The sequence below is a fragment of the Kogia breviceps genome, chromosome 17 (assembly GCF_026419965.1).
Source record: "Kogia breviceps isolate mKogBre1 chromosome 17, mKogBre1 haplotype 1, whole genome shotgun sequence".
Taxonomy (NCBI): Eukaryota; Metazoa; Chordata; class Mammalia; order Artiodactyla; family Physeteridae; genus Kogia; species Kogia breviceps.
Genome location: NC_081326.1, coordinates 1,488,884 through 1,514,156, shown reverse-complemented (window position 1 = coordinate 1,514,156; position 25,273 = coordinate 1,488,884). Strand labels below are relative to the sequence as shown.

The following is a 25,273-nucleotide window of genomic DNA, read 5'->3' as shown; positions in this document are numbered from 1 at the left end:
TTAAATGTGATTGAGTGAAACAATTTAATCAAATGCAGATATTGTCAGACTGGATAAAAAAATCAAGACCCAACTTTAAGCTGTACAGAATAACACGCTTTAGATTCACCAGTGCAAAACAGAGTAGAAGCAAAAGATTAGAAAAGGATATACCAATAAGACAGTAAATCTTAAGAGATGAGAAAACAGATTTTAATGTAGAGAAAAAGAAACAGCTCAATCTCGGGATGAGAAAATGTCATTATCTTATGAATATATAACAATTATAAATGTCCCTAACAACAGAAACCACTATAATGAAGTAAAATGGCATAACTAAAAGAAAAACACCCGAGAGTGATAGTGGGAGCTGTAGATATTACCAGCATAATAACTGAGGGAAGAACTAATCAAAAAGGCAGTAGAAATATAAAGAGACCTGAACAGCACTCTGGCCAGGTGGACACACCTGACATTTGGAAAATGTCAGGCCCTCTCCTCTCAGGCTGGATTTTGTCCTTCTCTAATTGGAAAGAAGCCAGTTGCTTAAATGTAAAAATAAAGACTTAGATACTAGAAATAAACGATGGATTGCTTTCTTCCTTTTACTAATCTTGAACTGTTAAAATCTAAGTACAACACAAATCCTGTGAGCTATTTAAAAAGATTGCTGACTTAGGCTACATAAAACACACAGGTTAAATTCCCTTCGTGTACTGAGTAGGCAGTGCTTACAAGTAAATACGAAACAATAAGAAGAAAATAGGAACGTGCTCAAAATGTAGAGAAAGACATGAAAGGATATGCCAATGTCACTTAAAGATGCTCAACCGCACGATAGTATTAGAAATGCATCTTAAAAATGGCAAGAACACCCGTTGCTCCAGTTCTCCAAGAGAAAAGACCAAAAGCCAGAGGACATCCAATAAGCATGGTGGACAGAGCCGATTCCAGTATATAAAGAGGCAAAAGAGAGTGGAAGAACAAGGACAAACTTAATGCACATCTGAGTTCAAACGACAATGGAACGTCCTGGTGTGGGAACTGAAGAGGGAAAGGAAGTGAGTGAAGCTGCAGGGAAAGGCGGGGGAGGCCCTGAACGCACGAGGGCGTGGGAATGAAACCCCCAGGGTGGGAAGGAGACCGGGCTGGACCTCTTCCCAGATGCAGACACTTTACCGGGTTCTTGAGCATCTCCTTGAGGTGCTGTATTCTTGTACAATAACGTGTATATTTCATAACACCCTTTATTAAAAATAGTGGCTTACTTATCCCCCGTTCTTCACTTTGCCACTGGCACCTGATGAACTTTCGTGGAGGGTCTGCTAGACCCGTGCCACGCGAGGCAGCCCACCCCCTTGACGGCGGGTCACTGTCCCACTGACGGGATGTGCCCGCTGTTCCGGTCCCTCGGGGGCGTGGCTCCGGTTCTCCTCATCCGGCTCCGGGGCTGGCCTGGCTCTTTACCTCAAGACGTGTGGAAATTCTTAGCCACCGTCTCTCTTCACACACTGCCTCTCACGCATTGTTGCCGGTCTTTCTGCAGAACTTCCCTTCGGGGGAGCTTCTCATTGTAAACCTCAGCTCGTACACACGATCTCTCACAGTGGCACCCCTTTCTGTGTGTGCTGCATATTCTGATGATACTCTCAGATACACTATTTCCAATCACATATTTTATCTTCATTTGTATCTGTGCTATTATTCAATTGGTTAATTGATTATAATTTCAAATATACTCATATTTTATTCATTTTTGAACTTCTGTGGGGCTCTTTTGCAAATCCACATTTTTGGACACCATCTCCTGTTCTTGACTTACAGTTTCCACTCCCTTATTTTTTCAAAAAACACAACACATGATAAGTAAAAATAGCTGTGGACTGTTCTTTAATGTCCACACTATGCTTTCCCCTCTAATGGTTTATTTGCTCATATGGTTTACACGTCTGATTAAAATCCCTTCTTCAGTGAGCTGGTCTTACTGAGGGTGTCATGCCCACTGCAATGTGAGGGTGTCCCTGAAGAGCTGGTCCCCAGCACTGGCCCCTGCTGTGCACAGTGACTTTTTCCAGTTTCAGATCCCTTTGTGTTTTGCTTTTATTTTAATTTCTCTGGTTGGGGTACACGTATCACACGGGCGGCACAAAATCAAAACCAAATCCCATAGGAAGCAGAAGAGTTCTGTTCCAATGTATCTTGGATGATACCTTTTTGGTTTTGTTTGAGACCTAGAGTATCACAGATATGAGGGGACTTAACTTTAACATTATGTCTGAGTTATTTAATAAAAAGCATATGTATGAACATACATATTTATATCAAATCTGAGCTTCAGAGAACGCTTCATGAAAATTAAGTTAGGAAGAGATTTGAGATGAAAGCAACTAGTCCAAGGTAAAGTCCTGTTTGAGTGCTAAATCTGGATGAGAAATGAGATTATGTATGATTTTCAATTTTTATTCCTTAACGTGGCTCAGACTTTAAGTAGAGGATGTACCTTGATCTCCTAACGCATCTCACACCATGCAGGTGAGTTTTTCCTGTTATGCATATACAGGACTGTTGAACTATAAACTAATCCTATTTCCTGAAAGACCTCATTAACATGGTGGAAAGTAGTGAGGGAAAAATCTATTAACTCTCGCTTTCAGTTTTTAAAGTGCCGAGAAGAATTCACTATAATTTCATAATTGTGAGATACTAAGAGATTTGAAATAAAATTTCACTATAATAATAATATTAAAAGGCTAGCAAATAAAAACCCATACATGCTTATGCTTATCTGTGTTTATTATGTATGAATTAGACTATTGAACAGTTTTTATTATGATTTGTTCTATATGCAAGTTTTTTCAGATTCTTATGACTTCGCTCTGTGTTATTCAAGACCCAGCTACATGCAGAGGTGGCGGGGGCTGTCCCATGTCACTGAAGGGCGTGTGTAGGAAGTGTTTCATGTCCTTGTCATCATAAACAAAGCACAGCTCTGGCATAGTCAGGGTTATGAAATATTCACAGTCATTAAATTACACTAAATATTAATACTTCACACGTTGAGGGTCTAAAGGGCAAGGGAAGTGACAACACAGATATTAGAGTCATTTTTAAGGAAACAGTCTTCATTTGTATTTTCGGCAAGGATCCCCCAAAGGAGTAGGTCCACATGTGCATATATCTGACTGTAAGTCCTGGGCATGGCAGTCTTCCCTCACGGCTGAGGCTTCTATTTGAATAATTTATCCTTACTGATTTTTCCCCTCTGCTTTAGCCCTGAGAAACTGTTACCCTGTTTTTCCCAGATGCCACCGGTGCGCTCCCAGCTTCAGAGTCACCTGGGACGGGATGGGAGGAACGAAGCCAGTTTCCCAGGCATCATCCCGGAGCTAGTGCGTCAGACGCTCCGGGCTGGAGCCTGGTCTCTGCGCCGTGAACAAGGCCCCAAACACACCCACACTGCTGTGCGTCTGCCCGGAGCACCGGCTGGCTCAGGCGCGGGGCCTGAAGGGGGGATGCCGGGTACCCTGCGCCGCACCCAGGGGAAGACAGGTCAGAAGTGTAGGCGCGGCGCGCTCTCCAAGGCTCTGCTCGTGCCTAGCTCGGTTACCCGTGGCTCTGCGGGCAGCCTGGGCGTCGTTAACGATACAACTTATACCAGAACATGAATCCTCTACTGTAAAGAACACACTTAAACATTTAACACACGAATGCAGATAATGGCATATATTAAGCAATTTACATTTGTTATCATTTACTTTTCAAAAATAAACATGTGAGCTAGTTAGACTTACACAAATGCTACAGATGAGGGAGCTGAGGCTTAGATAAGAAAAGCAACCTAGTTTTGACAAACTGAAGATTATTTTTAAAAGTTTACCATGGAAATTAACTTGTGCCGGGTGTACCATTTATGAATCGCTATCGCAGGTGTTTAGATTTTGCTCAGCGGTTGCAAACTGAGGTTGATGTCAAGTGTCAGAAGTCTGTGTCCAGCCGCCAGACAGGGTGACTCTGAGTCCACAAGCTGAACCTGCGCTTCCTTTTCTTATTCTGATTAATGTTTATATTATGTTTACGGAAGCAATAAAAGTTAAGTTTAGCAAAATGAAATTATAAGTGGAACCAGTTATTTTTATAATCAGTTATTTTATTCTAACATCAATTATTAGTCCAATAAGTCGACTAAACTCTTAGCTTGATTAATCGGACATTATTTTCATTCCACACATTAATTTAGCCTCGTTTTCAACACTATCAGCCAATTTTGAAAATTCCCTTTAACTTTCGGGTCAATTAAACATAGGTCTTCCAAATGTTTAAGATACAGTAAAACTGTCTTATGTAAATAGCTGTCAAAGTTCTTCAGCACTGCATTCAGATAAATATAATTGTTTTGTCAAAATAGTTTTTACTTGATTCACTTAGCTCAAAAGCTTTTCTTATTAGTATGATTACAAAAACCAGGTATATTATATAATATGAAAGAAATCTAATAAATTATGTATTTTCCTGAAGATGGCAAATGATAGTACCAATTATTTGCAAAAATTATGCATTTCCACATAAAACTAAATGCAATCAAGATAGATAGATAAAATGAAATAGATAATAGATAAAATGAAAGAAACATATGACTCGGCTTTGCGAGTGTTTCTCCATCTTACCTGCTGGTTTACAGGAAAGTTTCTGTTGATCTTTCTAATCTGTAATAATAAACAAACAATAAAAGTGAGAACAACACAAGATCCCCCAAATTTTATGAGAATCTATTTTTAGTGAGTTTATGTAAACTGATACTTACAATGACTTACTAAAATCATTGCATATCTAACACCAATTACGAACGTTTTTTAAAATTTTGACTATCAAAATTATCCCAAATTTCATATAGAAACATTTGGAAAGATTTCCATCTAATAATTTTCTCTTTATGAGAAATGAAAAGCCTATGTTTCCATAAAATGTTAAGTGAGAATCTACTGAGAATATGGAGTATCTTTGCCGTGTGGCATGCGGGATCTGAGTTCCCCAACCAGGGATCGAAGCTGTGCCCCCTGCAGTGGAAGCACAGAGTCTTAACCACTGCACCGCCAGGGAAGGCCCTAGAGTAACTTTTTATAATTTACTTTTTCACTTTGAAATCATATTATACTCGATCTCTTTTAACACTTAAGAGAACAGAAGAAATGGAATATTCAGACACTAAAGGATAATGTACATGTATCGAAATAGTTTTAGTCAGGACCTCAAATAAAATAAACATTTACTTGAAGACAACTTATTGGCATGTCATAAGAATTTAAAATAAGTCTTCAGAGAAAGAGCTTCCTCTGTATTAAGTCATGTAAACAAACTTTAAAAGCCAAATGAAAATGAGTATCAGATTTAGGCAAATGACCTTATAATACAAAAAATCTTTGCTCAGCAGAATTTTTACTAATTAAAACCAATTAGAATTTTTCATCGGTTTTCTAGAGAAGCTTAAATGATGCTCTCTGTGTGATATACTCTTACATCAGACTAAACACAGACTGTTTTCACTTAGAATATGTTTTGTTGAATTATTTTGGCTTCCCTTTTTTAGTTTTATTTCCCTTTGTCTTACTGATAAACGTGAATTAAGAGGAAATTTGATGAATGTAAGGCACAAAGTTGGAGAAGTGTCAACTGGCTCATGTACGAGAACAGACTTACTGGCAGGATATATGTCACTTAAAATATGAAAGAAAATAAAATTTGAGCATAGGTATGTGATCTCCGCAGGGTCAGGCACAAATATCATATCCTTCTAACATTGCTACAATCATTTCAAAGTAGTTTTTGCTCTGGTGAGGAATCAGTGAAGGAAATCTCTAAAGCTCTCGGTGGCTTCAGCTAAAATCAGGATAGTCTGGAGATGGGTACAGAAGAGCAGACCTCTAAGAATGTTTCACTACCAGTCAAAAAATTCAGATTGAGTACTTTGTGGAACTATGCTTTTTACTAGTTTTTAAGGATTGCTATAAAGTTCTACCCGCATTTTATGTGGACCACTGTCTTAGAGTGAGTACTATCTAGCTTTGTATTTTTTAGCTCCCCTGACATGTAATTTTAGTTCTGTGAATGACATAAAATGTATGACTGAAGTTAAATAAATGACACTTCTTTGCACAATATTTACTTAAAATGGCATTCAATGGAAACCGTTTTTCAAAATCAAGCCTCTGCCATCACATTTGCTTAAATGGGATCCTCCAGATTAATTCAAGAAAATACTATATAGTGCTCCGATTTCTATTTTTTTCTGAATCATGCTGGAACACCTCCTTCTAAATAGAAAATCACAGTACCTAAATGAACTAGATAGATATTTTCTGATTTATGGCACCAACACACGCGCACATGCCACGCTCGTAACATACAGCTCCATGTTTTTATGGTGGGAACGGTGTGGCTAATCAGGCTTCGTCGAGTCCAGCCAGGGAAGATGTTGAACAATTTTAAATTGAGATGAAAAACAGTAGCCTGAACAAAAGTTTTCATTAAAATGGGCGAAAGGATCAAAAGAAAACAAATCAATTCTATTAAGTTATCACGGTGTGAACAAGAAAGAAAGAAAGTTGAGGTTTCTTGATAACCCTTGCTTAGAGGTAGCCAGGTAGAGGTGACAAGCGGTGCACCTCTATAAACGGTCTTTTTCTGGTTTTTCCTTTCTATCACTTAGCATTATCTAATACTGTTTATTTTGACTTATTTTTGTATTATGATTCCCCAGAAAACAAGATGGCGAGGTCATAGATTTCTGTCTGTTTCATTAAATACATCACTTCTAGCACCAAGACGTCAGCCTGGGTCTTAGTCGGGGCAAAATCAATATTTGTTGAACAAGTGAAGAGACAGAATATCTCAGAACAGAGTCAAACTCTTGTATTTGACCTCTAACTTAGTCTTGAACGCGTCACAACTAGGGAGATGCCCGCGCGCCACAATGAAGATCCCGTGCGCTGCCACAGATATCCTGCATGCCGCAACTAAGACCCCACACAGCCCAAAATAAATAAAATAAATAAACAATAAATAAATATTTTTAAAAAGAATAGAAGCATATTACATATACATATATATTTATATCTGCGCGCGCGCACACGCACACACACACACACGTGATACATCTGAAGCAGCATACTCCATTCCAATAAAGGAAATGCATGCATAGGATATATATGGAAGAATTTATACCAGAAGAGATCCCTTTATCTTAGTAGGTACCCTTAGTAGAAACGTTGCATGAAATTCTCTCTGCTTATCAGTCAGGATTGATTTTAGGGCTGGAGCGGTAAAGAGTGGCTGGAAAGGTCAGATTCATGAAATGCTGTGGCTGAAAGAGAGCCTTGCCTTTTATCGTCTTCCCTCTGTCTCTTTGAAAGACGAGGGAACTGAGGGGTAGATCTGTGGCTGCCAGAAGTATAGCTGCTCAATGGTCTGGTCACGACTAGACATTTAGCTCATCTTGTCCCGTTTTATCAACGTTCTGTTATGCAAACAACCATCTTTCAGAAGATGGAGAATCTCAAACGACAACGGGACTAAACAAAGATGTGCAACCTCACATGCAATAGGCAAATCGATCGGGCCTTTTATTGGTGGTTTATGGATTAAATCGTTTAATTTAGAGTGCAGCTGGAGAGAAGAAAAAGTGCAAATGTTTCGGCATCATTTAAGGGCCAGGATGTCTAAGGCACGTTTTCATTTAACCCTCACAGTGGCTGAAGGTAACAGTGCCCGCGGACAAAGGGGACCACGGAGCCCAGCCCCAGAGCCGGTGAGGAGAGACCAGGGCCCCATGCGAGGCCCTGACACTGCAGCCATGCTTTCCCCGGGGCAACCATACCTCTGCAGAAGCAGCAGCTTAAGTTCCCTTTGAGCAAACAACAGCGTGTTCGGAGCTATACTTGCATCTTCCTTCGCTTGCTTCTTGCCCTTTCTCCCGCCCCCTTTCTGTGGTATTTGAAGGCTCCCAGCCCTGCCCGGGCCACCGAGGCGCTGAGACACACAGACCCTTCCCACTCCAGAGACAGTCCCTGTTCAGGTGGCTTTAGCTCAGCAATTATGATGACTTTTCTTGTGATATTATGACAAACGAGTTATTTCGAAAGGGTCTAGGGACTCAAATAATATTGTAGGCTGCTTTGCACACGGACAAACTAATAATGCAAATATTAGGCTGTTTTCTGTTATATGCAAGTGCGTATCATGGTTACTCCGAAAAAGCTAAATGTGAAAGAGTAAAAGTATGATTTTCAGATTAAACCATGAGATTTAGATTAGGTGAAAAAAATTCAGTGGATTTATTCTGAAGATAAATAGGTGCTATATTCGTTTTCTATTATTGAAGTAATAAATTAGCACAAACGGTGCTTTGAAAGAAACACTAATCCGTGATCCCGCAGTTCTGTACATCAGAAGCCTCAGCGGGCCTCTCTGGGATAAGATCAGGGTGAGGGCAGGATGGCCTCTGTCCCGAGGGGCAGAGTCCCCTTGTCTCGGGCAGCTTCTCCTGGCCACCCGCTCTCTTGGGGTCCTGGTCCCTCCCCATCTGCAGAGCCAGCAGTGTCAGCCCTACGCCCCCCCACCATGCTGCCATCTCCCCAGTCCTCCCGTTTGCCTACTTCTTCCACCTTTAAAGACTCTAGTGATTACACTGGACGCTCCCGGATAATCCAGGCTAATATCTCCGGGACACATGTGGTTTGGGCAAAAGACTGCCCACCCAAGATTCAGTCTCTGCTGATCTGGTGGTGTCATCATTTTGGAATCGCCGAGAAGGACAAGAGGTTTCAGACTGATAAAAAAACCCACATGGGGCTTCCCTGGTGGCGCAGCGGTGGAGAGTCCGCCTGCCGGTGCAGGGGATGCGGGTTCGCGCCCCGGTCCGGGAGGATCCCACGTGCCGCGGAGCGGCTGGGCCCGTGAGCCGTGGCCGCTGCGCCTGCGCGTCCGGAGCCTGTGCTCCGCAACGGGAGAGGCCACAACAGTGAGAGGCCCGCGTACCGCAAAAAACCCAAAAACAAAACAAAACAAAAAATCTGCCACAAAACCCAAGACAAAAAAGCAACGCAATTATATTTGCTGTCTGAAAACTTTTTTCTAGGTCGTTGAATATAAAGGTTAAAAGTATTTTGACAAAACTACTTTGATTTTCTTTTACCATTATCCAAGGCGGCACCAAACTAAACAACGGAAGATGGCGCCTCAGAGAGAGTCGCCTTAGAGCCGTGCTGGTGCAGAAGTGCACTCAGTTCACTCACACTTCTCCCTCAGCCCGTGGAAGGCCTGGGGTGGCAGGAGCCAAGGGTGAGGGGCTGCGTCCCAGCTAAAGCCTAAACCAGCCCCCCCACTTGAATAGATCTGTGAAGGTTAAGATTCACGGGTTGTAACAAACAGTGCCTGCTTCAAGTTCATGCTCTAAATTTTGGGGCTCTCCAGAGGAACCAGAGGGGGAAGCGAGGTAAAGGTATCTAGATAGATGCAGCTATAGATAGATGGATGATATATATGGATACAGATAATAGATACTTTAGTGCTCACATGCTAAATATCTATTTTCAGTTATTTAACTAATGTAGGTGTTACGATGCTTGTGAACGGACACTTAGGCGTCGATACTGTTGAGCTGATACGTGGGACTAAAACTCTCAGGACAGAGCGATTTTCTTTAAACATTCCACAACAGTTTTTACGATGGGTGTGCGGTGCTCCGTTCTTGGAAGAACACCAAGCCGCTGCTGCAGCGTTCTGTACGCATTGAAGAAATGCACCGAGGCCGAGGAACGGGCCAGGAGCTCCCTGAATCGCTACTTACGTTGTGCTTCGTGAGGCTGGAGATGTTGGTCGCTACGGCGCGCAGCCACTGGCCGCAGTCCTCGGCAGAGAGGCACTGGATGGTCCCGCTGCAAACCCCGTCCACGGCGATGACTTGAAACGCGTTCTGCCTGCGGACACGTGAGAACAAGTTAGACCGAAACATCGTCTCATTTGTCTGTCTGCGACTTGAAATCGTTAAGGGTTCACAAGCTCTTCTTTCAAACAACGTAAGCGCAGCTTCAAATTCCTATTTGCTTCCGTCTCTTTTAGAAAAATCTGGTTTTAAATGGACCACTACAGAGGAACCCGGACAACACACCACTTTGAATGACCACAAAGCATCTTGAGATTCAGACACACTTGGAGAATCTTCGAGATGCATGTCGAAGACATTTGAGAGGGATTCTTTCTCCAGCGTGCCCTAAAGTTATACACAGATGTTTATCCATTATTTTGGCTACCATCATGTCCACCCGCCCAGATACCGAGCATCATAGAAAATCTGCTGTTGTCACAGGGGCTGAAGCACTTTGTCAGCCGCCAGACCAGCTGTCCCTCATCTTCTCTCAGGCGCTTTCGGACGAGAGGCTCATAGTTCTGCGCGTGTGTAAATACTCACGCTTGACATGTATGTGGATGCTCGCATTTCAGTAGCAACTCAACCTTCCTTACAGTGCGATCGCCTAAATACCTCTATGGTCTTCTACTGAGTTCTTGTTGTTGTTAGAGAACATTCGGTGACGCCGTCCTAAACGCTCTACAAAAGTGCTGTTGAGTTTAAAGCAGCTTCCTACAGCTTTCATTATTTACTCTTATCTTCCTGTTTCAAGTTCTTGCATGTTTCAATACAAGCTTAGTGGAGAGGAATGGATAAAAATCCCCCAATGAATGGAAAGTAGCCAAATGCCTCTGTGGTACAACACAATACACTTTAGAAAATGAACAAACTATCTTTAAATCCCAGCCATTTCTGAAGCAATAGAAAAAGTGTGTAGTTCAGTATTCCAAATGCTGTGTAAATAGTGCACATTTATATATTTTTCTCCAATTAAATTGCGTTTTTGTCTCTTCTGAATTTTGTAAGTAGGAGTTTGTGGGTATTACACATGATTTCATTTCTGCAAACAGAGACACCCCAAGCGGCATTTCTGTGGCCCAGCTTCACCAGGAGGCCTGTGGCACTCTGCTGTCCCGTAAGACGGGTCCAGATTTCAGAACCGGACACGTGGCAGAGACTTTCACACCTAAGGCTCTCTGCATCCACATTATTAATGTTTTCAGAGAAACTTGTTCCGATAGCCTTGACCGGCACTTCCAAATGATTACAGGGAAGTGTTCAAATATTCTTTTTTGTTTGCTCTTAAAGATACACGAAAAGCCTGAGAGGGGACAACTATTGTCTGTCTCTTTGAAATAATGTTTTTTTTTGGAATTTGTGACGAGAAAAACTATGCACAGCACAAAAAGAATACTGCAACTTCACATGACTTTCTTAACTTTAATTTTGATATTCAAGAGTGAGTAAGACATTTAAAATATGTAGAGAGGAGCTCAACTATCCATGGAGAAAGAGAACTAATTTGAGTTAGAAGCACACGTTTCTTTCTGCTCTCTGATTATCACGACCATTGCTCCATATGCAGCGGAAGTTAAAGCACGTCTTGAACATACGTGTCCTCCCTCTGCTTTAAATGAATCGTGGCAGCTGGTATTCTTATCTGACTAGAGTTAATGCATTAGAGGGAATCTGCAGCCTATGTAACCACACACGCTACAGTCTCCACGAGGAATAATTCTAAAGGACTAGCGTCACATAAACCCAGGCTTATACACTAATATGTATCACTTTTTACATTCTCTTTCCACTTTTCAGGTTGATTTGTTGGAAACCCTTTCACGGATATAAGTGAGGCATTTGAACAGTTTATTTGCTTACATACAACCTCTTACAAAATAAATTGGTTGTAAAGATTATAGCCTGGGTCCTATTTCTGCCTCCGCTATTGAATAAATAAGAATATTGGCAAATTAGCCCACTTAGTTGGGCCTCGATTTCCCCAAACAGAAAATGAGAAGAATATACTTCACAGATTTATGGAGTAACTGGCGGGACCCCAATACTTTCACTCATCACTGAAGCTCCCCGAATGAGACATTTACGTGTGGTCTGGATGCCCTATTTGAGAGAGTTTTGAAAGAATGTGTCACCCAGCACTTAGCAAGAACTGCAGTGCTGTGGCTGTATTTGCAGCTTTCAGAAAGTGTAATTCTTTGAGTCAAGATAATCAGTAATTGTAAAGAAACCCCAAAACTTATTTGTTTTATCTTAGTTGCTCATATACTCTCTGAAATCAAGAAACTACGTTACCCATTAAGTTAGTACTGTACTACTGGGAAACATTAAACTTTCACAATGTTTGTAGCCGTCTTGAGGATTCTCAGACTAAATTATGATTCTTTGTACACACACACACACACACACACACACACAGACAGATACAAAAACCCACCCCCTGGCTGAAGAAAGCAGCAACATGGTCACAGTTAGAAAACCGGAGCTTCTGAGAGCAGATTATTTTTCCACTGTCTGCTCAATATCACGTTCTCTACTTTTCTAAGGAGTCTTGATCACAGCTCTGGCAGCAAGCGTTATTCTCAAATGTTGCTGAATTTCAGAGTAGCTTTATTCGTTTAAAATACAAACTTAGTCTTTCTCTGTATGAAAAAGAGACTGCTCGCTAAAGATATTCAGAAATAATTTTCAGTATAACCTGCGTTTACATGAAAACACATACATCTCTTAGGAATACAACTGAGTTACTCATGGTTTGACTCACTGCCCACCGTATGCCACACGCAGGCACCTGTCGGAGATGCTGAATTTGTGAGGAGCGAGTCGGAGAAGGCATTTCACGCAGGAGGAGTGAGAGCTGTAGAGACTCAGCGAGACAGGTCTGGAGCGGCTGGACGGCCGTGTCCAGGGACAGGAGGGGGGACACCATGGGAAAGTAGGCAGGCTCGGAGGGTGTGAACATCACGGAAGGAGCTCAGAGCCCACGGGACCCACGGCCGAACCTCTGTGGAGGCCGCCCACGGTCAGATCTGCGGGGACTGGGCGGTCCTGTCACACCATGTAGGGTAACGGGCAGCCACGAGATGACCTGGGACCGAAATACACGTGTGTTAATGAGAGTGAAAATAAACGTTAGCTCACGGGACTTATAAAGGCGTTAGAAAGTCTGCGGGGCAGGGGTTGCTTCCCTTCACAGAATGTGAGGGAACAGGCAGAGTCCACATTGCTCCTGGGTTTTGGATCCAACTGGATGAATGGCTTAGACGCGGGGGAGGAGAGAAAGTGCACATTTTAGATGGGAGGTAGTTACTCCGGAACCAAATATCAGCAGCGTGAAAGCGTGAGAGGTTGTGGGAAACGGGCTGTTTGGCTCGTTGCGATGTGTGTCCGGGGCATCGGTGGGTCACGAAGGTGGCAATAAAGCAAAGCTTGATCAGTGAGAGCTTTGCAAACCACGTGGCGGCATTTCCAACTAATCCTGAGTCAGGCAGGGCCGTGGGAACACTGACTCTTTGGAGTGAAAGGATCGTGTTGTGTTTTATGATACAAATGTGTTCTCTCTGTGGTGGACAAGAACACGGAAAAACGTTAATGAAGGCAGGAAAGAAGCAAGAAGGACGTCCCAATACTCAGGATGAACATACGGCTGCTCCACGAGAGTGGTTCTCTGCATGTAGCAAAGCACTGACTCAAGCAGTATTTGAAAAAGGGCCATTTTTCTTGATCCGGTTACCAACACTTTGGGGAGATGACTAAGGAAAGGAAAAACGAAGCCAACCAACCAGCCAGCCTAACACACACACCAGCACCCCGCTCGGGTCAATGATTCCAGCCATGTGCTCTGTTTCTCACTCTGGGTTCCGATCGTTTCTGCTCGTGATGTTACCTTCGGGCACCATCTCATCACAGCTTTCACGGTTCAGGCTCGAAAGCTGAACTACTTGGTGAGGTTGTACAGAAGCTCTTCCAAACCATTTTGTTACCTATTTTCCAAAGCTGAAATTCACCAATCCCACACAAGCCCTGAACTTTTATTCAGCAGAGGCTTTTCCCCACTGTTCTCTCCGTCTGCGATGCCCTTCGGTCCTGCTTCAGTTAAAATCTGTAAGGTATTGCAAGTACCTTGATTTTATGCAACTCTCCGACCTCTAATTTCTCTCTGTGTAAAGTGAAGATGGCAACATTTGTCCTGCATACCTCACTTTTTAAGCACTTTTGTAAAGAGAAGTTTTAGGTTTATAGCAACATTGAGGGGAAAGTATAGAGATTTCCCGTAGATTTCCTGCCACACACACACACACACACACACACACACACCCTCTCTGTTATCAACATCTCCCACAAGAGAGTTGCACTTCTGTTATAATTAATGAGCCTACATCGACACATCGTATCACCCAACGTCCATAGTTTAGATTAGGGTTTACTCATGGTGTTCCAAATTTTATGGGTTTGGGCAAATACATATTGACCTATATCTATTATTATAACATAATCCAGAATATTTTCACTCCCCCAAACACCTCGGCTCTGCCTCTTCGTCTCTCTCCACCTCCCCACCGCTGGCAACCACTGATGTTTTTACTGTCTCCACAGTTCCACCTTTTCCAGAAGGTCATATAGTTGGAACTATACAGTGTGCAGGAGTCTCATATTGGCTTCTTTCACTTAGTGACATGCATATGTGGTTCTCTCATGTCTTCTCATGGCTCAGTGGTTCATTTCTTTTGGGGGCAGAAGAGTAGTTCACTATCTGGGTGTACCGTAGTTTATTTACCCATCCCCTACTGAAGGACATCTTACTTCCAAACATAACCACAGGGACACTGCGTGGCTCACAGAGTAGGCGAAGTCAACTAGGATCTTAATGTTATTTAGTTGAATATATTTTGTAAATCATCAGTTGTTCCGGCTTCACATAGAGCGAAGTCCGTGTGGACCTGCTGGCCGGTCTGTGAAAATGGAGGAAAGTCGATGTGTTCAGTGACCCCCAGTCTATCCGCACAGCACCGCCTGTCACAGAGCGACGGGAGAGCAGAGGCAATGGCGCCACAAACGGGGCTGCTGTTTCTCCTCCTTCCCCTCAGCCAGTAAGCAGGAGCGGGGGACGCCTGGAACTTTCTAGCCCTTCCCCATCGCGCTATGGAGGACATACCCTTGCACACTGCTTCCCTTACTTTACCGTCTCTATCCTCTTCATAACAAACATTGTTTTCTCTCCGATTCACTCCGATAATTACTCTAGCCAAAGTCACCTTAAGCTTAATCTGTTTCTCAGTCTATCCAGTCTTTCTATTCTGTAGTTAATACCATCAACCGCTTCCTTCTCCTTAATAACTTCCCATTCTCATTCCCTGACACTGCAACGTTCTGTCATATTTTGATACTTCAGAACTGCAAGGAGACATATATTTCTGAATCATTACTATACGATGAACATAAACGGTCTCACCACTGATAAAACAGCGTGATGTTCTAATTCATGCTACATAATAGTATATGACAGTAACACAACTTTGTGGCCATTAAGGATGAGACGTATCACATCATCAGAGTTAAAATTATGGGCCTCGGCCAAACCAACCAGCACAGGATATGCTAGGTTTCGAACCAAGCTCGACAATGTTGTATATGTGTCATCTTGGGCCAATGATTTATCTTTTCTTTTTCATCCCCTCACTGTCTCAACTGCCAGCGGGCTGTGAGCCCCTTCACAGAAAGAAGCAAACACAACACCTGCTACGTAGACATTAAATCAGCACTTACTGCGCGAACGCGGCAACGATCTGCCCTGCTGTGCCATCCACTCAGAAGGGCTGTGCTTATAACTGCTTATTACTGTCATATTTACTGAGTGAAATTAATTCAGTTGCTAAAAGCTGTTGATGTCTTGAGGTGGCATAAAAGTAAAAATGTAAGAAGTCACCTGGATTCACACAATTTCTTTTTTCTCATAAATTGCTTTAGCTAACCATTTTTAAATCATGTAACTACATAAAATTTTTAAAGTAAAAACAAAACAAAACAAGTATACACATTAAAAATACGATTAACAGAAATATTTCAAAAGTTCTTAAAGCAGAAAAAAAATAGAAACAAAAGAAAAAAATAAAGAGAAACAGAAAGATTAAAGGTAGGATACATTTGAATAATAGCTGAAAATAATAAAATATCTTGAGGAATTTAAGATACATATATAATTCAAATCTCTCTCTATCTATATGCCCAAAGACAAGAAAGAAATAAAGGAATTAGTTAGTGTTCTAAGTTTCTAGAATTTTCTGAAAGAGGCAAAATTAATAAATTGCATTAAACGCTAATAAATCATGTATGGATGGTGCTATGGTCTGAGTGTTGGTGCCTCACCTCCTATTCATGTTTCGAAAGCATAGTGAGCAACGTGATGGTATTGAGAGGTGGGGTTTTGGGGAGATGCTAGAGCCGTGGGGGGGCGAGCCCTCGTGAACTGGGGTTAGTGATTTATAAAAGAGCTTCCAGAGAGATCCCTGACCCTTCCACCAAGTGAGGACAGAGTGAGAAGACACCAGATATGAAGCAAGAAGGGGTGGGGGTGGGGGCTTCATCAAAGGACTAGAACATGATCTAGGTGCCTTAATCTAGGACTGCCAGCATCCAGAAGTGTGAGAAACACATTTCTGTTGTTTACTGCTGTTATTATCTGCTGTATTTTGTTATAGCAGCCTGGAAGGACTAAGACATACGGTGTAGCGTTTAGGCAAAAACTAGAACAAAATAAAAGAATGCATATATAACAATAGAAAAGAGGGACTATGAAAAAATAAAAAGATTTAATTATTTCAAAAAGTAAGAAAAAAGTTAAAAAAAATAGAATACAGAAACTAGTGTCTTGAGACAAAGGACTTTTTTCTTGAATATATATAAAACTCTCAAATCTCAACAGTAAAAAAATAAATAAAAAAATATAAGCAAAGCCGATTACAAAATGGTCAAAAGACAAAGAGACATTTCACCACAGAGGATTTCACGTGATAAATAAGCACATGAAAAGATGCTGAACCTCACTAGGATATGCAAATTCAGGTCACAGCGATCGATCATACCTATATCTTATACCTGTAAGAACGGTAAAGTAAAAGACAGCAGCAACTCCCAATTCCGGCAAAGATGTAGAGAAACTGGATGGCTCATATCCTGCTGGTAGGAATGCAAAACTAACTGTACAGCCACCTACAAAACAATGTGTCTGATTCTCAATAAACTAAACATGCTGTTATCACGCAACCAAGCACTCGAGTTCTTGAACATTTACCTGAAGAAATGAAAACGCACATTCCCACAAAAATCTATACAAAACGGTCATTGCATCCTTATTTAGAATTAACGGGAACAACCCAGATGTCCTTTAAGGGATGAATTTTTTAAATGTGATACATCCGTACTATCAGAATACTATCGGAAATAAAAAGGGATAAACAATTGAAAAATGCAACTACTAGGAAGAAAGAATTATGCTGAGTGAGACAATTCAACCCAATACAGTTACATAATGTAGGATCCCATTTGCATAATGTTCTTAAAATGACAAAATAATTAGAGGTGAAGAACAGAGTAGTGAGTTGTCATGTGATGGAGAAGAAGGGTGCTGGCACGGTTACAGACAGGCGACAGGAGGGTTCTTGTGGTGATGGAACTCTTCTACCTTGTGCTTGGGTTGGTGGATATGAGAACATGAGCATGTGATATAATTCTATAGAACTAAACATACAGACACACACACACACACACACACACACACACGCTCTCACACACTCAGGCATGTGAAATCTGAATGATTGAGTGGTGGTTTTTGTCAATGTCCGTTTCCTCAATGGGGTGTTGGACTATAATTTTGCAAGATGTTACCATTTGGGAAAATGGGCAAAAAGTAAATGTAATCTCTCTCTATTATTTCTACAACTGCATATGAATCTATAATTATCTCAAAACAAAAATTTTAATTCTAAAAAAACAAGAACTAGAGTGTTGAACAGAAAGCAAATACTAAGATGGTGGATACAGTCTCCGATCTACCAGTGATTATGTTAAAAGCAACTAGACTAAATAATCCAATTAAAAGACTAAGATTCTTACTTTGAATATATAAAAAAAAGAAAAAAGTATATGTGACACAGAAGAGATACATATTATAGCACAGGGCTGAAAAGAGTTGAAAGAAATGGATAAAAGAATATACAGTGAGATACCTGATGTAATTCTCGAAGGTAAGAAAAAATTCCAGAGATATAGGACATTTCATAATGATAAAAGGGTCATCATCAGGAAATTTTTAAAAATCTAAATCTGTTTGTATCCTATAATACAGAATTAAATATATAAAGCAAATAATGACACACTTAAAAGGAGAAATACACAAAGCCACCATCATACGGGGAGACTCATGCATTTCCCTCAATATCTGAGACAAAAAGCAGACAAAAACATCATTAATGATACAGAGGCTCAGAATCCCTAATGAACAAATACAACCTAGTTGAAATATGTAGACACTGAACGAAGGAAAATGACACTGCACATTCTTTGAAGCGCATATGGAACACTTGTGAAAGTTATTTATATACTGTGGCTGAAATCAAGTCTCAACAAATATCAAAGGACTGAACCCATTCAGCATGAAATCGTACGAGAAAGCAATAACAAAAGAGATAATTTTTAAAATCTCAAAACTATGTTGAAATTTTGCGATACACTTGTAAATAGCCCATGGGTCAAAGAAGTAATTGTAACAAAAATTAGGGAACACTATTAAATACATAATAAAAATATCTGACCATCAGTACCGGTGAGCCTCCAATTCCGGGCAAGGGAGGGCAGCCCCTCCCTCCCAAGGGCTCCCTAATACGACTGAAGGACCTTGAACGTGACCCGAGGGCCAGCACAGGCAGCTCCTGAAGGGTGGAAGGGGCAAGGCGACTGCCGGGGGCCGTGGGGCTGAGAGGTGACTGGGGGGGGGGTCAGTCTCCTGAACCTCCCTGTCGCCTCCCGTGTATCCTACAGGCAGGGCGCTCCAGGATCTCCGTCCAGGATGACCAAACAGCAAGACAAGAAAGTGCTTCGAGGAAAGTCTGTCCTCGTAGTTAAAAGGCTAGCAAACCAGTGGGCTAAGAGCACGCCACCTTTTTGGCGACCTGCCCTAATCTGGCCCAACATCAGCGCCCCCCCCCCCCAACGCGCGCGAAGCAAGCAGCTCTCCAGGCTCCCCTCCCCGTGCGGGTGGCCTGGGGTCCGGTGGCGAGCTGAGCCTCCACACCCGCCCGCAGCCCCGAGACTGAGTGGGGCGGCCCGAGCCGAGCTGCTCAGCCCTCTACCCGCTGCCCAAGCCGAGCGCTCTGGCCCAGCAGGACCTCCGGCTGCAACCACGCGCCATACCCCGAGGTGGGGTCAGCTCGTGGGCGCCGGCTGACCGCCCCCCGCGCCCCCCGCACCCCCGGCTCCGCGGAGAGCTGAGCCTTCCTCACGGCCCGGCGGCCCCTTGGGCCCACCCTCCCTGGTGGCAGCCGAGGCGACCCAGCCCCTGAGCTGAGCCCCGACTCGGAGGCGCCGGGGTGATGGAGCTGGTGCCTGACTGTCACCAGGACCCGGTCAGCAGGGCCGAGGCCTGAGGCCAACCTGTGCCTCGAGCGCCTGCGCCGAGGCGTGTTTGGCGACATTACGCTACTGTCCTGCGGGTCTTCCGACGCGAGAAACCTGTCACGTTGCAGGTTTCGCTCCACGTCTCACTTGCAATCAGCAGGCGGGCGGAGGCGCTGACATGAACTCACCGGCTGCGGTCCGTCCCGGGCACGCACTGCGAGAGCCGCGAATGCAGCAGGGGGACGAGCCTGAGGTCGCGCCATCGCTTGTCCCACCTCAGGCCCGGGGCCGCGGGCCACGAAGAGCGGGACAGCGCGTCCTGAAAAGAGAGCGGGCGCTCAGCGAGGCTGCTTTGTTTGCGTGCGTTCAGTGCTGCGGTCACACCCTGTTCACCCGAGGCCCACCGAACCCTTAAATAACCCGAAGGCACTTACGGGACACCACACGCGATCCCTGCCGGCTGGCACTAAAGCTATACCTTTGCTAACTGCGCTGTTATTGGGATTCTATGAGCAAGTGAGGAGGGAATCGCTGAGATGAAGAACTGTCGTGAAAACATGAAAAACGGGCAGAGGAGAAGGAAGAGGAAATCAAGTAGCGGCGACTGAATTCATTGGAGAATGAGAAGGACGGGGCGGAGCTGTAATTCCAGGGAGCCAGTGGGTAACCAAAATCAAGTTCGTTCAATGAGCAGATATTTTCTGTCCGCTAAGCACTAAACGTTGTGATAAGGGCTTGTGATTCGTCACTTACATAAAATGACTTTTCAGTAGGAGGAATGCTCCTGTAGAACCGCCCTCAAACGCTGCTCAAGGAAATCTCTGTCCATTGTTCTCATTTCATGTTTATGTCAGTAAAATGTCCCTATTTTCTCATGTGTTCATGTTAAGACAACTACTACTGGTTTAAAATTATATATATTTTAAGTTTCATAAAAAGCTTAAGTGTTTTTCCTTACGTATACAAAGGACATATCTTTGGTTAACTTTTGGGCTTTTCAGCTGCCGCTGATCCGTGTGTCTTTCATTGGATCGGCTTCCCAGTTAAGATCGCTCCCGACACCGGCACGGGAAGGACGGTGACGTGTAGTCGGCCCGGGCTGCCCAGGGCAAGGCTCCGGCTGATCAGAGAACCGCTGACACGGATTTCTCTCTACGCTATAGACTCCATAATGTTTGAGTGATGGTGCTAGGAGGAGATTCTATTTTAGTCTAAATGTCGAACCTCTGTGAGTCCAGACATTATTAACTTTTCTTTCAGGTATTAAGTTCTTCAAAATTGCTTCCTTGGGGGGAGGGGGAAACTTCCATTATTTTCACTAGAGGTTGAGAGCTCTCTGGCATCAGGTGAATTGTCAACCATCGTGCCAATGAACGCCTACGAAATCCTTCCAGCAGTTTCGAGTGCCGGGAGGGAGGCCTGGCAGACAAGAGCCAGGGGCTCCACTGGTGCCAGGTCTCCGGGACACACAGCCTCTGGTGCAAGACAGCTGCTTTCGGTGCTTCTACGGTGACTGAAAGGCACAGACCCAGGTTTCCCGTGAATCGTTTCCTTTCTCCTGGCCCTCACGTCAGATGTCACAGATGGTCAGCACGTGAGGGCTGAGGCTCCCCGTAAGAATTAGACCATCTGGGTTCAAAATCCCGATTTCCCAACTGGTGAGTCCTGGGGCAAGTTATGTAGCTCCTCTGTGCCACACCACACCCATCTCCAAAGACAAGGCTGTCACCAAAGGAAAACCTAGAGGTTTTTAGAAACAGTCAATTATTGCTTCCCGTCTTTTCTGCGTGGGGACACTTGAAACCACGATCCTGTGTGACACCTGGGGTACACGGGCGCGGTTTCTGTGGCCGGGCCGGACCTGACCGAGCAGGCCCGTCACTAAGCTCACAGCGGCACGTGGCTGAAACCTGCTGCCGGGCCCCGTGTTCGAGGCCCACACCTGCGAGGTTGTACAGTCAGGTGTCTGCCCGAGGCCCCCAGCCGGCCAGCAACAGGGCCAGGATTCACTCTGACCTACGTCTCTCTGACACCACAGCACGGCATTTAACTCTTCTAATCAGAGCTGAAACCGTGGAAAGAATGACTCAGATGTCTGTCTTGATTATTTCTCAGTTTTGCAACGTAACTTTAGGCAAATTATTTGTTTCCTGTCGTTCATGAGAAGCACAAAGAGATCCTCTCACTCCATTGTTCCCTGAACAGATAGAAAATGTGAAAGAACATAAAAGACCCAGGTAATGGAATATGGAGAATGGCAATCACCAAGAGGTGAGGAGGGCAAGCTTTACAAATCACATGTTATAGGCCTCGTGGGTCAGCAGGTGTAAAAACACATGTGATCTTTGACATGTCCTGATGTAGCACCCGGAATGGACGTCTTTATGTACCAAAGATGTAAACTTGTCACTTTCTTCTATGTTCCTTTCTTATAAAAAATACGAGAGAAGTCCCACTTCAGCTATTGAACTAATCAGGGCCCATGTATTTCATTTTACAGATCTGTTATTTACAGTGGACTATCTGGTATCTTTTGAACATTATTTATCTTTATTATTTATTTTAATTCCAATAGTAGAATATAAATTTGCTTTCTAGTCTTGTTGTGTAACAGCAGTCTTGGAGTTATTTTTAATTGTATATAAAAGGATCTAAAAACACAAGAATTTTGATGGCTTTAAGGCCCGTAACTACTTTTCAAGAGCTTTACTCTTCAGTGTCGAGAATGTTGTTTCCTATAATGTTAATAGCGTGAACGGGAAAAGTAGCATTTACATAGTCTTTACTTTAAAATAAACTCTCTTCTCAAAATGTAACACATTTCAAGGTATGTTGCCATATACAATAACCTCAAGAGCAACTATCAGACCAGAATAGAAGAGCGTACAGGGCAGAAGGCTGATCCAAAGTTTGTTAAGCATTTGGCATAAAAGCATTCCTTTAAGGTACACGGTTAAGAAAGATGTTTCTCAGAATCTGGTTATAGCTGCTTATCTGGATTTAAGTCTCCTGGTGAGCAGAAATATACGCTAAAGCTTAGTGATCTCAGGCCCGCAGAAGGACTAGACTGCGTTTTTATGTAAGAAAGTGGAGTGATGTTAATATATATATATTATAAGGTGTTATTTTCTCATATGTGTAAAATGCTGCCTTAACATATACACAGAATGCTTGAGGGAACCTGCTCACATGGCACCTGCTCACGCGACATGTCCTTCAGAGGATAGTGAAGGCACGGGAGCTAAGAACAGAAGCCCCGGGCCTGGGATAGCGGGGAGGACGCAGACACAGCAGAGGACCGAGCGCTCCTCTCACGGACCCCGTCTCTGCGATCTGCACACTTTCTGTGGCACGCGCCTCCCGGTGCCCTGGGGCCTCGTTATTTAGTGATGGGTCAGGAGGAGGCCGCATTTCATGAGCCTCTGAGCAGACACGCCCTCCACCCCCTCAACCGGGTGCCGACTCTGGGTGACCCACTCAGCTCTGATTCCCAGGCGGGCTCACATTTGGTCTGAAGTCCCCCATTTTTGTTGATTTCTGTAAGTCAGATGTTCAAAGACTCTAGCAGCCCTTTTCTCTGATGTTAGGATGCTAACGTCCATTGTAATTTTCCTGCTTACATTACAGTTACTTTTATAGATCTGGATTTTAGACTTTTGGGGGTCAGGAACCGTAATGGTTTTTTTCCCATGGCACCTCGAAGAGGGTTTTCTCAGAGCAGGTTCTCAGCAAATATCCAATTAACTTAAACGCAATTGCTGCCTTTATTTTTATTACACTTTGATTTATATATGTCTCGATTCTCATTGTCTAAAACATCCTAAGTGCCATTAATTTCCTTACACTTAAAGATCTTCGGCAAATGTCAAATAATGTTCAGTCCTAATGCTAAAAATGGGAATAAACGATGCCTCTTGAAAACGGAACGACACAGCTCAGTGAGAACCATTTATGGTGATAGATTTTGGGGAAAAGTTTACAGCTGGATTTGTCTGGACCAGCCGTGTTACAGAACTGCTGAGCCGTTTCCTGACTCTCTTTACGCCTTTGTAAAGGAAGACGTTATATCAAGCAACCGTATAGAGGCACAGGTCACGTAACCAAGTCTGTAGACGCTGCTGTGCACGTCAGCGGGCTGAGTGAGAAACAGGCCAGAGCAGCTCCCACGCACAGACCTTCGTGTCCACTTATTAGCACACAGGAGTCCAAGGGCACAGGGGCCAGAACTAGAATAAAATCACTCCTAGGCACCCTTGTCCCCGCTCCGCGGTAAATGGCAGAGCTGAGACGGGGACTCGTGTGTGAGTGACACGGGTGGGGAAAGCTCTCAGGAGAAAGTGGATGGGGAGGGAACACCTGGCTGTTTGTGGGCTCCTGAGGGCGGGCGGCCACCGTGTCCCCTGCCGAGGCCGGGCAGGCTGCCTCTGTGCCCCACCTCCGCGTCCTCGGCCGCGGCCCTACCGATTCCAGGCAGAGACTCCTGAAAGAGGGGCAGCGACACGCACAGCAGCGGGGTTCAGGGCACCGCCCAGCACAAAGGACGGAAAGACATCAAAGGCCTCAAGGGCGGCTCCGCTGGGAGGGACCGGGGGGAGCAGAGCAATTACTGAAGCAAGAGGCACAGACTGGGTTGGAGGCTGTACGAGCCTTGAGGAGGGAGCCGATGGGAGCAGGGGACGTGCATATTCGCTCTCTGGTCAGGAAAGTGACTCACTCAGATCTCGCCATCTTCTGAAGCTCCCGCATTTTAAGTATTAACTATTGTGTGACAGTGATTTCTCTGGTAACAGAAGTAAAGGAGACGGGCAGTGAAGTACACCCAGATGGGGTTGGTTTATACTCGCAGAGATAAGCTTTGATGTTGCCAAGGGTTCCTCTTTCGGAGCAGAAAACAAACAAATGAAAAAGACGCGGAGGCCTGTGGGACTCAGCTGAGATGAATGCCGAGCCGTTCTGCACAGTGAAGGCCACGGAGACCTGCAGATGTTCAGAGGAGGCCTCTGAAGTGAAATGCCACAATGAGGGCAAGAATTTCCAGTGGGCAGTGAATCGCAGCAGGCAGAGAAGCTCCGGGTCACATACACCCTAACACGTGGAGTAGGAAATAAAACTGTACACAAAGCGAGCTCTGCTTCTCGCCATGCTTGTGAGCACAGGGGAGATTGTTAGTCTCACACTTCACCAGAGGGAATCGTTTTGTCTTTGGAATGTGTGCATGTTTTGAAGGGCGAAATACAAGGAGTTTCAAAATATTTATAAAAGAAAAAAAAACCCTGTTTACTCCGAAGTACAGGTGGAAAATAAAAATGGACACTTTATAAACCAAATATGCCAAATTTATCAATTATTAAATACATGTATAGTTTAATATTCCTCACATTTTACACAATGTGTAGGTTAGATTTTCTCCCTTTACATTAATTCCCTGGTGTGCATGAAGATTGCTGAGCAACCCTAATATATGGCGCATTATATAGCTACGTGTATATAGCTACTTGTATATAGCTACTTGTATATTAGCTACTTGTATATTAGCTACTTGTATATAGCTACTTGTATATAGCTACTTGTAGCTAAATAATTTCAAAAGAAAAATGATAAAAATTATGTCAAATTATTGAGAACATGAAATTACATATAATATGCAATGTTATAAAATGATTGGATGATTTTACACGTGACCTCTCAAAGTCGTTTCTATAGCTTACAAAGGGCTAATACAGACCTGAGAGGGGAGAAAAATAGCAGTAAAAAATAACAGACCTA

The 25,273-nt window shown here is 43.5% G+C and overlaps 1 protein-coding gene across 7 annotated transcripts in view; it reads right to left on the bottom strand.

Moving 5' to 3' along the window:
- The window catches only part of SNTG1 (syntrophin gamma 1), a 316,811-nt gene that overhangs the window by 69,285 nt on the left and 222,253 nt on the right, over nt 1-25,273 (bottom strand). For all 7 annotated transcript variants that reach the window (XM_067017514.1, XM_067017517.1, XM_067017513.1 and 4 more), the window contains 3 exons: nt 19,696-19,826; nt 9,821-9,950; nt 4,644-4,682 (listed from right to left, as the gene is read on the bottom strand). In XM_067017514.1, the coding sequence (XP_066873615.1) occupies nt 4,644-4,682; nt 9,821-9,950; nt 19,696-19,826 (300 nt within the window). The remainder of the gene's footprint in view (nt 1-4,643; nt 4,683-9,820; nt 9,951-19,695; nt 19,827-25,273) is intronic.